This window comes from Equus caballus, chromosome 10 (assembly GCF_041296265.1).
Source record: "Equus caballus isolate H_3958 breed thoroughbred chromosome 10, TB-T2T, whole genome shotgun sequence".
Taxonomy (NCBI): Eukaryota; Metazoa; Chordata; class Mammalia; order Perissodactyla; family Equidae; genus Equus; species Equus caballus.
This window is the reverse complement of record NC_091693.1, coordinates 77,555,953-77,575,581: the sequence shown is the minus strand read 5'-3', so window position 1 is coordinate 77,575,581 and position 19,629 is coordinate 77,555,953. Positions and strand designations below refer to the sequence as shown.

The 19,629-nt window shown below is 39.1% G+C and overlaps 1 protein-coding gene and 1 long non-coding RNA gene across 3 annotated transcripts; one reads left to right on the top strand and one right to left on the bottom strand.

Moving 5' to 3' along the window:
* Nucleotides 1–2,541: 2,541 nt before the first annotated feature.
* SMPDL3A (sphingomyelin phosphodiesterase acid like 3A) lies at nucleotides 2,542–18,748 on the bottom strand. 2 transcript variants are annotated; one of them, XM_014734741.3, is made up of 8 exons: nucleotides 18,208–18,748; nucleotides 13,111–13,324; nucleotides 12,057–12,201; nucleotides 8,399–8,495; nucleotides 7,439–7,608; nucleotides 6,811–6,991; nucleotides 4,851–4,975; nucleotides 2,542–3,175 (listed from the first exon to the last, which is right to left on the bottom strand). In XM_014734741.3, exons 1-8 carry the CDS (start codon nucleotides 18,557–18,559, stop codon nucleotides 2,858–2,860), a joined length of 1,602 nt encoding a protein of 533 aa, XP_014590227.3. In that variant the 5' UTR covers nucleotides 18,560–18,748; the 3' UTR covers nucleotides 2,542–2,857. The 2 variants fall into 2 exon arrangements, with proteins under 2 accessions (XP_014590227.3, XP_023506776.1); XM_023651008.2 differs by lacking the exon at nucleotides 18,208–18,748 and adding an exon at nucleotides 17,789–18,076.
* LOC138915836 (uncharacterized) lies at nucleotides 15,824–16,999 on the top strand. Its single transcript, XR_011422170.1, has 2 exons — nucleotides 15,824–15,932; nucleotides 16,773–16,999. It is a non-coding gene; the product is annotated as an uncharacterized lncRNA (long non-coding RNA).
* Nucleotides 18,749–19,629: the final 881 nt, after the last annotated feature.

The window sequence follows — 19,629 nt, the reverse complement described above, 5'->3', positions numbered from 1 at the left end:
AATCCAAGCGTGTTCTTCTGCTGCATTCACACTAGATGGGAGATGCTTATTCACTGTAGCCAACCCACGCATAATACGCGAGTGTTACTACCATATAAGAAAACTTTACATACTGAGGTACATGGAGAAACCATTCTGGTTTAAACTTGAAATTTTATTTGAGCCAAAGGCCTGACTTGCAGCTTGTCAAACATACATTGCCCATCTGCTTTGATCATTATCCTAAGTAAAGAATGTACTCTTTGAAGACAAGAATTGATGCCTCCTTTCCCAGGACACTAGCGTTCTTTGTAGATAAATCTCCCTTCCCACAACTCCAGAGGCATGTTGGCCCACTATACGGGCTAATGTGTAACAAAATATCTCCTTGAACCCTTGAAAAAATGTACCCCTGTCATGCTCGGTGTATGTCTCTTTGGAAACGGTATATGATTGTGCTTAAAATCACTCTTCTCTGGAGAGCCTTCTTCCTTGCAAAGCCTGCAGTTCCCGGGCTATAATCCTGAGTTTGGTTCAAATAAAACTCTCTCTCCTTTTTTCTTTTATAATAGAATGATTATTGACTATTTGCACTAACTATGATAAACGGGAAAAAACTCACTCAGATATTTCCTAGTATATATAAGTAGGTTTGTTTCATGCCTAAATCTCTCTACCCACCTAAATCAGTGGCTCTTACGAGGACTTGCTCTCATTCCCCTCACCTTTACTCCCCTTCTTTTCTATCAATGTGTGGCTAAATGTTGAAATAAAATGTGTCTCAAAGTAGCAATTTTAAAAATCTCAACTCGTTGTAGTTTACGAATTTGCCAAAGCACTATCAATAAACAGGCAATTCAAGACAAATTTTTCTGTGGCCATAACAAAATTATTATACATTTGAACATAATCTGATAAACTGCAATAAATTATTATAACATACTCTGATTTTAGAATGGAAAAATTAACTACTGATAACGTCTCTAGCTGTTACTGGAACTTTAAGATCATTTATTTCTATTTTAAGGGAAAGGTAAACTGAATACAAAAATGCAACATTAGAATTTTTAAACTATAGAATAACGTGGGAAGGACTCTAAATGTTCACTGGCCCAAATCCCCTTCAGATGCAGGAATTTCTTCCACAGTAATCCTGCAAACCCCAGCTTGTTCACTTCCAGTTAGGACTCATTGTCTGAGTGATCTCATGCCATCTTTGATTTTCACCATTTTAAAATTTTTCCTTATATGGTGCAATCCTGTTTTCTTAAAACTGTCCACAAGTATAAGAACATATAAATACATGATGTAGTCATTTGACAACACCAGCTTTAAATATAATTGCCAGAAGGATGATTTCTAAATGATGTGATTATTTTATAACAATGAATTTTTGCTTTCTTCTGATATTCTCAGTTCTAATATATACTAATTTATTTTTTAAACCTACAAATTAAAAAAAAATGTTTACCTAATTAATATTGATAGCTTCTTAGGTATAACACTTTTATTTTGTAAGTTCACATTCTCAGCCTTCTGGAAATCAGGATAATTTGGGTTTATTATGATGAGATCTTACATCCGCAAGTCATTTTTTGACATGAAGACAAACCAGTCCCAAGGATAATGAGTCCACTCTCCTCGTCGACTGACCTAAGGTTGCTGATTGTATGTCCTCTCCAGCAAGCCAAAGTACTGGGGTGTACAATCTTCTTTTCTCCTAAATTTCTCAGCCTCCTCCTTTTCTTTTCTACTTTAATTCTCTCACAAAGGCTGGAAGCAAACAACAGCTTGATAGAGGCTATTGAGAAGGAAGCAATCCTGGGAGAATCCTAGAGACAATCCCATGAAATAAAAGCTCATTTTTATCCTCTCTTGGAACATTGTGACAAAGAAAACGCCGCCACTGCATCCCAGCATATTTCTTTGAGAAATATTTATCTTTCAATTCATTTCAACAATTATTTACTAAGTGCCACGCACTGGAATAGGACCTCAGCCTTGTGCTAGTATACTGTAGTTACAAACAGTACTACTCGTGACATTCTCTTCCTTAAAAGTTAAAAGTACTAAAGGGGACTCCCCTTCACTCACAGAGTGAAGACCTAGGCAATACACGTCCCGTGATGGTTCATGGGCTCAGAGGTGACTCTGATGAGATCTTGGTGTTTTCCAGAAAGAGTGCATGTAAATAGTGTTAATTTCAGTTTACACATGAGATTTAAACAGTTCGAACCTCCGTTTACTCATGAGGTTCTAACAAAAGTGAATTAGAAGACAAAATTATCGTATTAAGAGTAATTCAGGGGACCAGTCCCATGGCCTAGTGGTTAAGTTCAACATGCTCTGCTTCAGCAGCCTGGGTTCGGTTCCCCAGCATGGAACTACACCACACATCAGCTGCCATGCTGTGGTGGTGTCCCACAAACAAAATAGAGGAAGACTGGCAAGGATGTTAGCTCAGGGCAAATCTTCCTCATGCAAAAAGAGGAAGATTGACAACAGATGCTAGCTCAGGGTGAATCTTCCTCAGCAGAAAAATAAAAGAATAACTCATCATGCTTAGGGAAGAATCATTTGTTTTATTGTATAAATGACAATTTCAACAAGAGTATAAATTAGACATAATTATAAAAACTGGAAGATAGGATATTTACATCCAAACATCACTCTAGTAATTGGCAGTTTAAATATAGTGAATACAATAAAAATTTTGAATGTTAAAAATATATACATTTGGGTATCATAGAAAAGAAAGCAGACAGTAAGAATTCTGCTTGCCCAATCAGTAACTCACAAGATTTATGTAACAATTCCCATAAACTGATCTCAGAAACAGAGCAATGTGACATTTTCTCTGAATACAAACTGTGAAATACTACAGATTCTGCTTTATATAATATTGTTTGAGGCAATCTACATAGGAAACATGATCAAGATTCATAATTGCACAAATTTGAGAGGACTTACATTTCCCATCGCAAATTACACCACTGTCATAACTCACAAAGAAGTAATTGTAGTATTTTATAAACTGCTTACTGTCTAGAACTGCAAATTGTTTAGCTAATCCATACAAACTTTTCGGCTGCAAATCTTCAACATCATAGGTCTGGGTCAGGATATATTCCAGCTTCCAGTTGGATTCTCCCTTTAGATTAGCATCTGTCAGGTTCAAATAATACTGCAACATATCCTATAGTTAAAAATAGTAATAAAATCTGGTTTATTTTTTGGCGTATAAAGTACTGCACAGCAAGAGAGTCTTTATTAGGATTTATATGACAATCTTAATTTAAAGTTGTAGTCATTAAAAAAAAAAGTGAGAATTGGTTTTAGAGAAAAGAGTCCCGATAGAAAATCTATATTATTTTTTTCATTTTAAAAATACCGAAAGAACAGAATAGGAAATAATCTAAACTATACAGAGACATGTACAAAATGAAAAGCTTTCGATTAACACACCTTAGAAGTAACCACTGCTAACAGTTGTGTATAAATCAGTGGTGTGCTGGAGGTGGCCTGCACCAGCTCACAAGAACAGACTGTCAAATTTTCAGGAATCTTGCAAGTTGGTTGATATCACTTTGGCAGCTTGAAATTGGCCATGATGGGAGTATTTATATCATGGAAATTAGCAAACATTACAAATCAAAGCACTTTTTCCCCCAGTGAATCAGTTAAACATTTACCAGCACTTCAGTGTACGTGTACGTGTATTGTTTTAGATTTTATGTACAAAACAAATACAAATATTTAGACTATATATATACATATATACATACTTACTATCTTTTTGGCTTTTTCGAAAAATGAAGTCTTGCTATACAAACTGTTTTGCATTTTTAAAAATTATTTAGTGCTATAAAGGGACATCTTTCCATGTCAGTACGTATACATACATACATACATATACATATATATACATGTGTGTATCTGAGGTTCAGATCCCAAAATAGGCAACTAATAGTTGTAACAGAATTCTGTTGGACTAGTTTATAGTCAATTATTTTATTTCCTCATTTAATCTAATACTTACGGATTAAATCAGATTTCCCCTGCCCTACTTCCTTTGTAAAAACATGCTCTAGGGAATAACAGAGTTAACTCCCACTAAATTTACCTAGGAAAAACTTGCAGTTACATAAGTAGAGACCTTAACTGAGAAATTCTTTTTCAAATTATTTTTGTTGAAAGGGGCAGTACCCATAAGCTAAATGCCCAGCCTTTCGATGCTAACTTGATCCAAAGCACAGAGTCACGTACAAGCTGCAGAGCATTGTGGTCTCAAAGGTAAATGTCCAACTTAATTTATTTTCTTTGCAAAACTTTTTTTGCCAACATTTATAGAGCGCTTACTATGAGCCAAGCATTCTTCTAAGTGCTTTACGTGTATTTGTTCACATAATCCTCACAGCAATGCAGCGAGGTCAGCAATATTTTAATTGCTGTCTTACAGAGCAGTAGCCTAGGACAGAGAAGTCAGGTAATACAGCTCATGAGAGTGTATGGTTTCAGGGCCCACACCCTCCTTCACAGCTGTGTTCTGGAGAAGAGCGGTTAATAACAAACACAGCTTAGGGAAAAGTTTCAATATGTATGCAAGTCCACAAATAAGGCACTTCCCAATGGAACCCTCGTCTAAATACATATGAAGTCCTTAGAAGGACAGGAATGGCCTCCCAAACACTGACTTCATAAGCCCACACTTAGAAAGTGCTGACATTCCAAATATAAAAAGAAGAAAGACATGGTGAGAGTTCAACATAAACGACAAGTCACAGAGCTGCACTGAAAACGTCCAACTAAACAATGAAAACTACAAAGACATGCATTAATATAGGGTCAATTCTAAATCTGTGCTAACTTACCGATAACTTATAATCATGAGGGTCATACTGAAATAGTCTGATACCAGGATTGTTGGTCTGTTTTTGTAAAACATTCTTCACTGGGGTAACAGCAGGAGCCACAAACAAAGAATTTATTGGACTTCCTGGACAAAACATATAAACATAAACATCCACTTTTTAAAAATAGAGTTTAACTATATTAAAAATGTGAATAAGTCCAAAAATAAGAGATTAACAAACATAACAGGCAAGTTACAGGTGATCCTTGATGGATTCTGACTCAAAACATGAAACTTGAAAATAGGGGAATTTTTATTATGGATTGGTATTAGATTATACCAAAGAATTATGGTTAATTTTGTTAGGTAAGCTAGTGGTATTGTAATCATGTAAATTATCCATATATTTTAGCACTGCATACAGAAGCATGTAGGACTGAAATACATCTGATGCTTGAGATTCACTTTCAAATACTTCAGAAAAGAAAAGAATAAAAAATGAATAGAAAAAGCAAATGTGGCAAAATCTCGGTAGATGTTGAATATAAATGATGGTACATAGGGATTTGTTTTGTCATTATCTCTGCTCTTATATATATTTTAAATTTTTAATAATAAAACAATTCAAGTTATTACAAATACACACACACCAAAGTACAAAACGAGTTTGTTCTGTACCTCTACCGAAAACAATATTTCAACAATTACATAATAAGAATTTGGTTAAAGTGTCGCCATATTTTATCCATATCTGTTATAGGACTAAATTTCTTTCTGAGTAAAAAAGCTATCAAATGCTGAATAATGGTCATTTTTATCAAGCCCACTCATTCTAGATGAAAGAGGTGAAGCATTGCAAAAATGTGCCCCAATTGCTGAAAAAAATACACATTGATTTTTCTCCTGGCTGACTACTATGAAATCAAAACTCTTATTTTGTTAACTCTGTTTTCTGCTTTCATGTAGACACAGTCTTTAAAAATAGATAATCACGGGGCTGGCCCCGTGGCCAGGTGGTTAAGTTCGCACGCTCCGCTGCAGGCGGCCCAGTGTTTCGTTGGTTCGAATCCTGGGCGCGGACATGGCACTGCTCATCAAACCACACTGAGGCAGCGTCCCACATACCACAACTAGAAGAACCCACAACGAAGAATACACAACTATGTACCGGGGGGCTTTGGGGAGAAAAAGGAAAACATAAAATCTTTAAAAAAAAAAAAATAGATAATCACTGTTTTATTTGATGCTAGAGCTTCTTCTATTTTTTTCTTTTAATGCTGAATAGATGACAATATCAATAAGCACTTAAAAGTAAGAGCTTAATACATTTTATTTTAAACCAATGATAAATTGTGCTTTGCTCTTTAAATTCTGAAGACTGAAACAAGTCATATCCAAAGAAACTTGAGGGGCCAGCCGGGCATCGCAGTGGTTAAGTGCACACGTTCCGCTTCGGTGGCCCGGGGTTTGAGGGTTAGGATCCCAGGTGAGGACATGGCACCGCTTGGCAAGCCATGCCATGGTAGGCGTCCCATAGATAAAGTAGAGGAAGATGGGCACGGATGTTAGCTCAGGGCCAGTCTTCCTCAGCAAAAAGAGGAGGATTGGCGGCAGATGTTAGCTCAGGGCTAATCTTCCTCAAAAAAAAAGAAACTTGAGTCTAGCAGGTAAACAACAAACAGTAATGTTCCCTTAAACTTGAGGATCTAAAAGAAAATTTCAGAGGCTTTTGTGTTGACAGCAATCAAATGATGGTCGTCCTGTGGAGCTAACAGGAAGAAACTCAACTGCAGGCCTAAATATGCTTTGGACACTTGCCATACAATCACAGGAGGTAATTCAGAAAAAGCTGGTGCTGGCAGGTGGATTTAATGAAACTTTTAATTTACCAGATCAGTAAAAATCACTGGGTATTATTGGATATGCTTTGCTCTAGCAAAGTCTTGGATTGAGGAAATGCAAACACAACATCAGATTACCTTTTTTATCTGAAAGAACCATGATGCTATCTCTGTGTGTGTGTCCATAAAATTGTCCTGCAATGACATTGCTGTATTTTCTAAAAATATCTATCAATTTCTCATTATAATATTCTCTCATTGCTGTGGTGCCCACCGTATAGGGCAGATACCCCACTGGAATATGCGCAATGATGTACACCTGGAGAAGGAAACACAAGGAGGACTGATGAGAGTCTTTGTGCACATTTATCATAAACAAATCACATTTAGATACCCAAGATTGAAAGTACATTAATTAAAATTTAGAAAGCCAATATACCATCTGTCCTATTTATCGTCAAAATACGATGAAATCACGAAACTATTAATACCACTATATTTGTACTTGTCGCATTTAAACTACACTGTTGAGGATATAAGCACCTGTGACCATGGTCAGAATTTTTTTCTATCAACAGACACCAATCAATCCTCAAAGCATTAAAAGCAAAATAAAATAACAAAAACAGAGATAAATCTTAAGGTATTTCATGTGACATCTTCAAATTGTAATACATTTATTAATAACTGACCCTCCTCATGTTTAATAAATACACAGATTTCGCCCTCTGTTTATCCCCTGATGTTTTTGGTCTATGGGATCTACCTTTTCCTTATTTTGCTGAGAGATGTTCAGTGTGTTTTCTAGCCATTCGAACTGATTTGCTGGGTCGGTCTTATTCAAGGTCACGATATTTGGGCCATAGTACAAGTTTGTGTTTAGACTGATGATCCTAAGGTTCAGATTAGTTGAAACCTTCTGTGAATAAAAGCCACCTATAAAAACAAATTTAAAACACATTCTAGAAAAACACACACACAGATATGCAGGCACTTGAAAGTAAATTCTTAATTAAGGTTTACAAGCCCGTCAGGAAGTTGACACTTATTTCTCCTTGTTTAGTTTGACCATACATAAGCTGTCATTAGATGAGAATCAGATTTAACAAACACTTATTGAAAACCTACTGTGTGCCAGGCACAATGCTGGTACTTCCACAAATTGAGGTAACAACAGTTCAGTTGTATCCAAAATTCAGATGAAAAGATAATTAAATGTTTTGGCACTAGGCATAATGAGGTACCAAATTTTGTAAAAGAAAGACTAATATGTCAACTCCTACTTTTGTATATTTGGGGAGTTAAGATGACAGATAACGACGAAACATAAAGTCCAAAGAATAGGAATACATATAGATCTTGCCAGAGACTACTGAGGAAGAAACAGCAGATAAACCAGAGCTGCCACAATCTCAGTAAAGACAAGGCTTAAAGGCATAACTCCATTCACACCTCTGAACCAGTAGTGTCAGAATGTTCAGCAAAGGGTCTGCTGCAACGGTCCTTTCAGAGCTGGCCACTGAGATCTTGGCCCAGCTCTCCTTGCTCTGGACCCACTCACTATCCATGCCTCTCCTTAGTTTTCAAATGTGACTTATGGTCTCCAGAAAAACCAGGTAGAGTGGCTGTCTGGAATTGGCACACTCAAGTAAACAGTAAAGATCTAAGTCTAAACAACATGAATAAGGACAGTCACAAAATAGGGATGAGTAAAACTTTCACTTACCTTTCCTTAAAGTGTGAATAGCTTCTTCATCCAGCCATGGCTTCCAGAGGTTTGCCACTGCATCGTACACCTTGCTGGTGACTATAGGTAGTTGATCCTGGCCACAAACAATATAATCCACCATTGAAACTCTAAAGATACATGGATTAATTAAGTTAAACATTACTTGAGTGCTTACTACTACGTTAAGTATCTGAAGATGCAAGGAGGAATACTAGATAGACTCAATCTTCAAGGAATTTATAACTTGGGGAGGCGGAGGACAAAATGTAATCAATCCCCTATAAGCCAAAGTACTAGGTGCTACCACAGAGGTTCTGGGAGTGCAGAAGCAAGAACAATTGAGTCTGGCCCAACGAGTCAGTGGAGAGAGCAAAGACAGCACTTGAACCAGACATTGAATAATGATTTCATCAACTTGACAAGAAAGAGCAACAATGCAAAAACAATGGCCCAGACACCAGCACAGTGTCATATACAGAGAAAAGCACTTGTTTCAGTGTGGCCGGGGTCTAGGATGGATATGGAATGTGCTCATTAAAGAGACACTGAAGGCAGTTTGAGCCTGAACATCCAGGGCCCAGTGTAGCATGTCCACGGAATGGAGAAAATTTCATGATTTTGGAATTAAACCAAGTCCTCTGAAATGTTAACACTAGTATAAAGCTTCTTGATTTCTTGAATGAAGATTGACAACCACATGCTTTTGATATGAAGAAGTCTCTTTATGTCAGCCTAAATTATATCACCTTGTTTCCATTTTTTAATATATTAGATATATAAAACATTATTTTTACCATAAATTATCTTTTTATCATCCTAGTATATCATATTATAATAAACTATGATGACATATGCTAGGGAAGATAAAAGAGCAAAACTTTAGAAAGTAGATATACTGAATAAAAATCCAAGAAATCATTTGTGAAATTGAGTAATTATTTCTATTTTTTGTTTTAAAAAATTATATGTAAGAACTGAATCCATTTCCTTCACTCTCCTCGTTTCCTCCTGTATATTGATGATAGAGATCTTAAAGGAGTTTCCCTGGAAGCGTTAATTAAAATGCTTGGTTATTTTTCAAGATGAAAGTCACACTAGTTCCTAATACATATGCCTAATATATGATAAAAGTATAAATACATTCAGGGCAAGTAATCAAATGACTTGTTTAAACTGGAACTAATTATCCAAAGTATATTTTCAGTTTGTGTCAGAGATCATAGTCATCTGTCTGAAAATTACACAACAGCTTAGGCCAACCTAAATTCTGGTTAAAGATTGTAATCATCATCAATATCATCATCATCATCATCATCATCAAAAAACCTAAAGTCTTACCAGAACTGGGTATAAATTACAGGTCTTTCCACTGCCAAGAAATGAGGTATAATGGGAAGTGACCCACCCATAAGTTTGGTGGCAGCAGCCTTGCCAGTGGAGGAGGACATGAGGACCCTGGACCAAACAGCTTCCTTGGGTGGCAACTGGAAGGAATTCCTGGTCTGCCACATTAATATCTACTTCTGATGTAATGGATGGGGACATGCAGCTATACATGTGTGTTTATGTAGCTAAATTTAGGTACATTTTTATGGGTTTTAATAGAGAAATAACACTTATCAAATTTATGTGTCACTAACGTTGACCAGATTTCAACCTCAGATACCAGCCTCTAGGAGAATTTGGTGTGTGGCTTTCACGTTACATTTGACATTCCTGAAACTAGAGTGAACAGATAGCAGTGGAACAATAGAAAAAAGATGTTCGGATATCAAGTAATAAGCTAGAAAGAGAAAAAATTGACTGTTTAAGGTATACAGCCTTCCCAATTCACCCCAGCTCTGCTTATAAAAGGAAATTTTAGATTAGATAGTATCCATGTCTTTGAATTATTATAAGATTTGACTTCACAAAAAGAAGACAGAGATAAAAGTGAAATGAAATAACTCAAAGGAGTTAGGAAAAATGGATCCCACGTCACTGCTTAATGCAATAATAACCACCACTCCGCTCAGTGAGGGCTCATTATGCGCCAGGTGAGAAGCTATCCCTTTTCATGTAGTATCACTAATTCTTACAAAAACTTTGCAAGGTAGGTTTCAATAAGTGACCTATGGATCAAGCACCCCAGGTGAATTATCCAAGTTGGTCAAGCTATTAGAATCAGGGCAGGATAGGGTTTTAAATTCTAGTGGATATGACTCTAAATGCCACACGTTTTCCACCAAACCAGTCTGCCTGTCACCTAAAGCACATAAAAACAGTGTGTGTAACCTCCAGCTCCTAGACATTGTTTGTCTCCAAGCCTCTGCACTGTGTGGTCTAACATCTCAACAGAAACAAAAGTTGACCACTGGTTGAGAGCCCAACTTACAAAGACTCACATAATTGTTCATCCCCAGACTAGAGGTCACTTGAAACTTGAGCTCATCCTAGAGTAGAACTTTTCAAAATCATGTATTTTGACTTCAGGTTAGCTTAACAAATAAATTCAAAGCGAAAAGAAAAATGTAGACAAAGAGAGCCATGAAAGTAAATATCTTGTTCAGGAAATATTGAGTATATTAGTCTGGCAAGAGCAAAGGAGGTGTGAAGTGTGTTGGTCTACTTGAACACAAAAGATCCAGGACGTGAGCTCTGCCACTAAGTGATTATGAGCACTAGAACCAGCAACTTAACATTTCTGGGCCTCAGTTTTCTCGTTTATAAAATAAAGAGTTGATCTAAACCAGGGGTTAACACATTTTTTCTATAAAGGGTCAAATAATAAATCTTTTAGGCTTAAAAGCCATATGGTCTCTGTCACAACTATTCTATTCTGCTGTTACAGTGCAAAAGCAGCCACAGGCAATACAAAAAGAATAGTCATGACTGTGTTCCAATAAAGCTTTATTTACAAAAACAAGTGGCAGGCCAAATTTGGACCACAGGCTATAGTTTGCCAAGCCCTGGACTAAACAACAATCTCTGAGATCTCTTGAATCTGTACAAATCTAAGATTCTACACTACTATAACAGGACCCTGTAACCAGGGCTGGTCTCCAGCTATTATGCACAGGCTGCTTAACAATGGCTGCCCTGATAGGCTGAAGTCTGGGCTGTACCAGGCATGAAATATTCTGCACACAGTCTCTGCCTTGAATCTCATCTTAATTAGATAAACTGGACTTGAACAGGGACTTCCCTCTTTGGTTCTTAGAATAATTAGCTATGCTTTTGGTTTTAATCACAATCTAGCTTAGAGCATCACGTGGAGAGCTTTGTATATCTAACAGAAATTCTGAAAAATGTAAATACTTGTCAGCATTAATCTTTGTGCTAACCTTATACTGGAAATGCAAATGAATAACAAAATTATTCAAAAGGAAGGAGAAATTGAGGAAGATTATATAGAAAAACAAGAATTAATAATCCACAAACTAGGTAATTTTCTTCTGAAAACTCGCTATGGATATAAATTTTATGAATTCTTAAGAGTTACTTGAAGGTCCCCAAAGTACTTGTTTTGTCTTTCTCGATGATTAGCACTAAGAACACACTCTATCTCAATAAGCCCCACTCCCACGCCCTACCATCTGCTAGCTATTGTCATAATTTTGACTCTACTGATGGGAAAATTCCTTTAAGCACTTCTGGGAGTAGAGGTCAAACTTACCTGTGGCCAATAGTCATGATTACCCAGTGCAGGGAAAACCTGAAGATTTGGAAAGAGACTCTGGATGGTGGTTGTCATATTAGCAATCACATTTATGACTGTGTCTGTTGAGAGTTCATGCACAGGAACATGAGGTGGGCTATCCCTGGAAGGGAGACAGAATCGTGGGGAACAAAGTCAGTTTGTAGGAAAAAATCACTAGACTTATGTGTGATGCCTTGCTGTACTATCATTGCAGACTTCCACCATAAAACAACAGATGATAGTAAAAATTAGAGTTGATAAAATCTCATTTACCTTTCTCCCACAGAGTATCCCGTAAAAAAGAAAACGTGTAATACAGATGATAAACTGAACATCTCAGCCTGTTTCACTGCCTGACAGAAGATTCATGAGAGGCGAAAAATTTTAGTAATTGAAAGCATAAATTCCAGAGCTGAAGTGCCTGGATTTAAATCCTAGGTTTGACTTACTAGCTGTGTGCACTTGGGCAAACTAGTTAGATTCTCATGCCTTCATTTCCTCACCTGTGAAATGAGAATACTACTACTACTAATAATAATATCTGTTGTTAAGATTAAATGAGTTACAATGTGTAAATTAATTAAAGTAGTGCCATGGTCATGATTGCAGGTACAGGAAATACAGGCCTCTTTCTCAGTCATGATGGATGGAATTAGTCAATTATACCACCAGAAGATGACATTTACAAAATTGCTATCACAGGTTAACTCCCACTGTTGCCTTTTGTTTTCGATTATTTAATCAAGGCCTAGTATCACACTAATAAACATCTCAAGACACTGACACAGATGTACTGTTTGTGGATTCATTTCTTAGTTAACATCGACATATCTCTAAAACCTGTATTCTAAAAAAAATATATATCAATACCAGGACTTCTAAAATTTTTTGTTATCTATGATAATGTTGATTAATTCGACCTAGTATTTTTTAAACCCAAATAATTCTTAATGGAATTCAGTATTCTAATGAAGCTTAGGACACTGTAGATAAATACTGAATAACTAATGGTATTTACAGAACCACTTACCCTGTCCATATCATGAAAGATGCTTCTTGTCCTGAATTTTTAATAAAATCAAATGCTGACAAGATGAGGTGATATGGGGAATCACACAGAACATCTCCAAAAGGGCCAGGATTGGAGGCATTTGCGCCTTTGGAGGAAGCGCACACTTTCGTGTGGTCATCTGTGATGTGGTAAGTAGGGTCTAAGTGTAAGTCAGTCACATGCCAAAACTGTCCTGTTGATCAGAAAAGAAATCGTGTTCAATCTACTTCTCTTTTGGAATTCCCATACAAGTATTTACACTGACTGGAGGCACCTGCTCCTCCCTGTGATGGAGGAAAGCCCTAGTAAGTTAAATATTCATATGCCCTGAAGTTAAATACAGCCCTTCCCTGTGAGAAGACAAGGATTCCGAAGACAGCAGGAAGAACTTACTATTTACATGCGTCTGATGTAAATACTATACATGTGTATATGTGTCTGATGTAAATTACTGTAATATAGTAAACGGAATTGATGAGCTCAATGATATCATGACTACCCAACAAAGACTGTATAACAAACATAAGTTGCACAATGAAATATATGGAGACATCCTTCCGGGACGTGAATAATAGCATGTCTCCCTCCTTGCAAAATTTAAGGTTTTAAAATTTATTTATATTCTTCTTGTAGAAAAAGTGATGTAGAAATATGATGTGGTTTGGTGGGGTTGCACAATGAATAGATTGCAGAACCAGAAACTAAATCTTACTCCTGATTTCTTATAAAACCTTATCTCTCAACATTAATGGAAAAAGAATACAAATCTTCAATACTAAAGATAGGAATTGCCAGAGGTTCTTAAAAGCCATTTAATAGAGGAACATCTTCTACCATACGCTTGTATAAAATGTTAATAATACGAAGGGAAGCATTTGTTAAAGAGGATGCTTCCACTGGGTTTTCAGGAAGAAGCCCAGAACCCATTTGGTAGCATCCCTGCTTGTAAATCATCTTGAGAAAGATTCTTTCATTGAAAGAAATACTAGAACTAATAATCATAGTAGCATCTCTCTTTATTAAACGTGTACTTGGTGCCGGGCATTGTGACAAGCAATTTAAATACATTATGTCATTTCATTCTCAAAACCACTCTCTTGAAGTAGGAATCATTGTTCTCTAGAGTTAAGAAATTAATGCTGGATCAATTAGGAAATTTGCTCTTGTATACATGCTAATAAACAACAGAGTCAAAATCTGAATCCTATTTTGAAAGACCATCATTGCTTATATATAATTTACATATATCTTAAATGATTTTGCTGCCTTCTCATATGCAGTTAATAAATTCTGTTAATATTGAGGTTTTTTCGCATTTTGAATTTTGAGTCCACTCTGATTATGACGAGTCCACATCAGAAACACACCAGAAAGTGACACAGCAGCATGAACGACACCAGAAGCATGCATCAAACAAGTGGAATGCAAACTTTTATCTATAGAAAGATAATAAAAACTAAGTATATTGTGAGCAAAACCTGAATGAAACCCAAAGCGGGATAATAAAGTGAAAAATTGAAAACAGTTAATTTGCTATAGTAGAAAAGGTAAGTTAGATTTGGGTGGTGGTTATGATTTTATAACACCTTTCAGTTCACAGCTAAGAAGTGGTAGACAAAAGATCCAGAAGAAAGTAGACATGAAATAGTCTTTATGATCAATTACTTGGTATTCAGTCCTTCTTTGAAAACATTTGCCAGGAGTAATTTATTTTATTCCATAATGTAGAAAATACTCCAACTTTTCTTTCCAGCTTAAACAAACTTTATTCAGCACATAAAGTGGAGTTGCCAAATGGCTCAGAATCATCCTGGAGACTGCCCTTCCTTGAGGTAGAAATATATACTACATCTCGTTTTTATGTAAACATGTATTTTATTATTTGTAGAATGTTAAGGCATAGTAAACTGCCCACTGAACCACAGAGTGTTATGCTTAAGAGCAGGGACTCCAGAGTCAGATGGCCAGACTTCCAATCCAAACTCCACTTGCTAATCTAGCTGTGCGAGTTCGGCTTGTTTCATCTGCAAAACCAGAATAATATTAGTGCCCATTGTATGAGGGTTAAGTGGCTTCGTGGAAGTAAAGCCCTCAGGAGGTGCCCGGCATCTAGTAAGCTCAATGTTAATTGTGCTGTTACTATTTTGTAACCCCAAGCTTGAATTTGAGATTGAACTTCCTCATTTCCAAGTAAGAGTTAAAACTTCTCGAATTTATAAGTTTACTATACAATGTATGTTTAGTACTGTTCTTTATGCTTTACAGCTGTTAACTCATCATTACTTCCCTTTGACAGACAAGGAGCTGCTGCACTCGGACCTTAAGTCCAAGTCACAAACGTCAGACTCAACAGAGCCAAGAAAGGGACTCAGGAAATCCGACCCCAGAGTTCATGCCGTCCTTAACCACTGAACACACGGCCTCTCTGGGTGTGCTCACATTCAAATGGCCTTCCGTCTCCCTTGCCTCACGTAAAACAAATATTGACAACACCTATATGAGTTACGGTGACAATTAAGGGACAATGAGACTGTAAATATATTAAATTTTTGTAAACCCAAACTGCAAACACATTAAAGACACTCCCTCTAATGTAATCTACTACCTCGATTTATGTACCCAAGCACGTAGAATGCTTCTGACCTATAGTGGGCCCAAAGCAAACATTCTTTAATTATGCACAGGCAGGTTTCAGGATTTCCCCAAGAGAACACGGGAACGCAGTAATGAAAGCTGAGCTGAAACCACTCGCTCCAGACTTACAGCCTACCGCTCTCTCCACTACACTGCACTGCCGACAGGTAAGTGAGGGGTAATTATTCAGATGCATCAAAAGATGTCTTTACATAGAAGACAAGGACCGAGCTCTGACAGGTTCTTAACCTGGAATTCATAAATAATGAACCTCTGGAGGTCTCACCTCCCGCCTCTAATGAAATTGTATACAAAATGCTGTGTGCCTCTCGGCGGTGGGGGGCGGGGGGTAGAGGTGTCTCCAAGGCCATGGACCACGTCTAGGGCAGAGCCCACACCTCAATCCAGATTCTCTGGTTTGAAGTTCAAAGCTCTTTTCACTACCCCACAATTACTTTCCTGTGCTGCAGATAATCTTTAAAAATATTTCCACAAATGTGTGTTTGTGTGCTGTCAATATATCTAGATAAATGCTCAATATTATACCCCCCAAAATCTTATAATTTATCTTAACAAACCTGGTAAATCATAATTCAGATGTTTGGACATACGGTGGTGTTTATTTATTTATTTTTTTTGTCTATTTGTTTATAATATCACCACTCACCACAGGCTCTAGCAGGTCCTGACCTACTAAATCTGAAGAGTCGTGGCCACACCCAGGTGAAGTCTCCCTGGATTGTTGTCCTCTGACCACTAGGACTTGACAGAACAGGAAGCAGAGACTGGGAATCTGCACGCGCGCGCACACACACACAAAGCAAGTAATCAGAAGCCAGTCATGGGTGTTGTAAAGGAAGTCCAAGCCCTTGGGGTGGCAGTCACGGGGAGAAGGAAGGTCACATCAAGTAGAAAACACATAAAATAATATATCCATGTGAAACTGTTGAGTCAACGCCTCAGCAGATTTTTGAACCCGGATTACCCCGTCCCTTCCTCTTCCCTAGGTGACACAACCTTGGAGCTTCCTACCAAAACAGGGAGGTGTGAAGCCAAGCTTCACTAGACACCAGAAACTTGTCACTGAGGCCTTCAGCAATCAGATTCCTAAAACTAAAAGGTGAATTTGCCATTGGCTGGTATCGTGCAACCTGGGACATTTTATCTCAAAATCCTAAACAGCCACATGATGAAAGAAATGCAACTTCAGCTTTAATAAAAGCAGAAACCACCAGTGTAAGTATTTGGGGACAATTTGTTGTTGTGACCATCAGCTGGGAAACCACATTTACAGTTCTGCCTTTCAACTGCCTGACTGCTGAGTCACGAGGACTTGGCTCTGAGACAAAGACGAGGCGTTTTTCCCAGAGCATTTCCGAAGTTGTGTGAGAGAGCAAGAGCCACAGAGAGAAGGTTTCAGCATCAAGCACTGCCCCCAGTTTGAGACAGCAATGCACAAAACACAAAATGGACCTCCACCAATTTTTCCCCCTCTAAATAAAGAGCGATTATTTTAAAAGAGAGTCGGGGACGTGGGGGAACCTTGGTCTTTGAAACTGAAAGCTCAGAGGGCAGAGTAAAATCCCATCTAACATTTCTCTCTTCTGGACCAATGGTTCTCAAACTCTAGCATCTATCAGAATCACCTGGAGGATTTGTCAAAACAGCTTCTTGGACCCCAATTCTCCAAGTTTGATTCCGTAGGTCTGGGCTGGGGCTGAAAACCTATATTTCGAACAAGTTTAGGTGATGCTGATGACACTAGCCCCAAACCACACTTTGAGAACCATACTCTTAACAGTCACTGTATTAAGTGTTGAGAAAGAATAAAAACTGGTCCTGCCCGCAGGGAGCCCAGTAGCATCCTGGTAAAGTGAAACGAAGGCTCCTTGAGTTCTAACGTAGGCTAAAGGGTGGGGTAGCACCGAGATTGTGACTATGCTCGCAGAGGAAGCAGGAAGAAAAGGCCACCAAGTTCGGTGAGCAGGACAGAAGATAGATTCTGAGTCCCACGGAAACTTACACCCTGAGGGGAAGCGGCAAGTCTGGCGCTACCCGAGTTACTCTGGGCAGATTCGGGTCCCTGGGAGTGCGGGACGTCCCACTCCCAGCTTCTTTTCTCCTAGAAACACGCAGCTTGTCCTTCCTCTCCCAGGAGTAAAGCACTCGGAGACACACAGTGTGAACCACTGAATCGGGAATCGGGCTGCTGCGCCCCGCGGAGCGCCCCCACGGCGCGGGGACTGCCCGCAGGGGAGCCCCGACCTCGCGGCCCGGCCAGGGACTTGGCGCTCAAGTCCCCCTGCCGTCCCCGCCCCCCGCGCGGAGCAGCCGGAGTCGGGGCGCCCCGCGGCCCCGCGCGCTTTGCCTGCCTCTGCGCGGGCGCCTCCGCCCGGCGCTCTCGGGCAGCTCCCGGGAGGGAAAGGGTCGCGGGCGACTCACCCACCGCCGGAGCGGGTCTCGGGCCGCCCGCGGGAGCCAGGGGCAGCCCGAGGGCGGGGCAGCCGTGCCAGGCGGCCAGCAGGCAGCAGACGAGCGCGCCCAGCAGCGCCATCGCGGGCGGCAGCCACGGGCCTGGGAGACTGGGGCTGGCCTGCGGTTGCACTCGGACCGTCAGGCCCCTGGGTAGGAAGGAGGCAGAAGACAGAGGTGGGTGTAAACACCCAGCGGTCACGTGCGACAGCAAACTCCGGGTTCGTCTGACCTTCAGCAGCTGTCTGTCTGCCCTTTGTTTCTTAGCGTCAGGGACTAGCTTGGAAAGGAATGTGCTTGGGGCCAACCCCAAGTGTATCATCTTCCCTAAATACCACCTGGCCCTGAACGAATGGGGCTCCTCCGCAGCAGTGATGCAGAGAACCCTGAAGTATCTTGATTTCGACGAGGTCAGCCAAAGTTTCGGAAGGCAGAGTGGATCTCAAAGTGTGGTCCCTGAGCCAGCAGCCTCAGCACTACCTGGAAAGTCTAGTTAGAAAAGAAGATTCTCAGGCCTGCTGAATCGCAAACTCTGCGAGGGAAGCCGAATAATTTGTGTTTTTACAAACCCTCCAAGTTATGCAAAAGTGATGGTGAAGTTTGAGAACCACTGCTCAAAGACACTCGGTTTTAGTTTTTTGTTTGTTTTTTTTTTTTTTCCAACGGTATTAGAACAATGTCTCAGAAGTGTGCTTTATACATTCCAGAGATGCATGGAAAGCATACATAGAGCAGGTTGATTTCGCCCTTCCGAAGAATTTTTGAAAATACTTAGTTTGACAAAGGAGTCAAGATCCCCGAACTTCCTTGGGTTCTGTGTTCCTTCTACTACCATTTATGAGGATGCTGACCTCTTTAAGATAAAGAAGCACATAGTTTAAATTTGTGGGGCGTAGAATTCCTTTGGAGAAGGAAATACCCTCCAGAATTACCTTATAAGGGATGTTGTAAAGTGAATTTGTTTCCCATCACAGAAAACCTTCTGTTGTATCCTGTGTAATTTAATGGGAAAATGTCTCATGAAAGTGGCTTTGAAATGGGAATGGAGGCGCCTTCATTTGCTGTTTCATGTCCTGCCATGGCGGCTCCAGCACTGCCTCAGGGTTAGGATGATTCAGAGGCCTTTGGGGAGCCAAAGTGCTTTCCAGTGAGGAAAATGGTCCTTGGGGTTCCTCAGTCCACAGCCGCAAGAGTAGGGGGAAAAATGGAGCAGGAAAAGAAAATGGCAAATAAGAGAGAGCAGCTTTAAGGACAGCAAAATAACTTGTGTGTTTCTAGCCCAAACATTCTGAAGGATAGGAAAAGGATTTACAAAATTGTAAAAATAGCCATTTTCACTCTTTTTTCCCCTCCAATTTCTAGTAAGCTTTACAGGAAGTAAAGTGGTTGTGA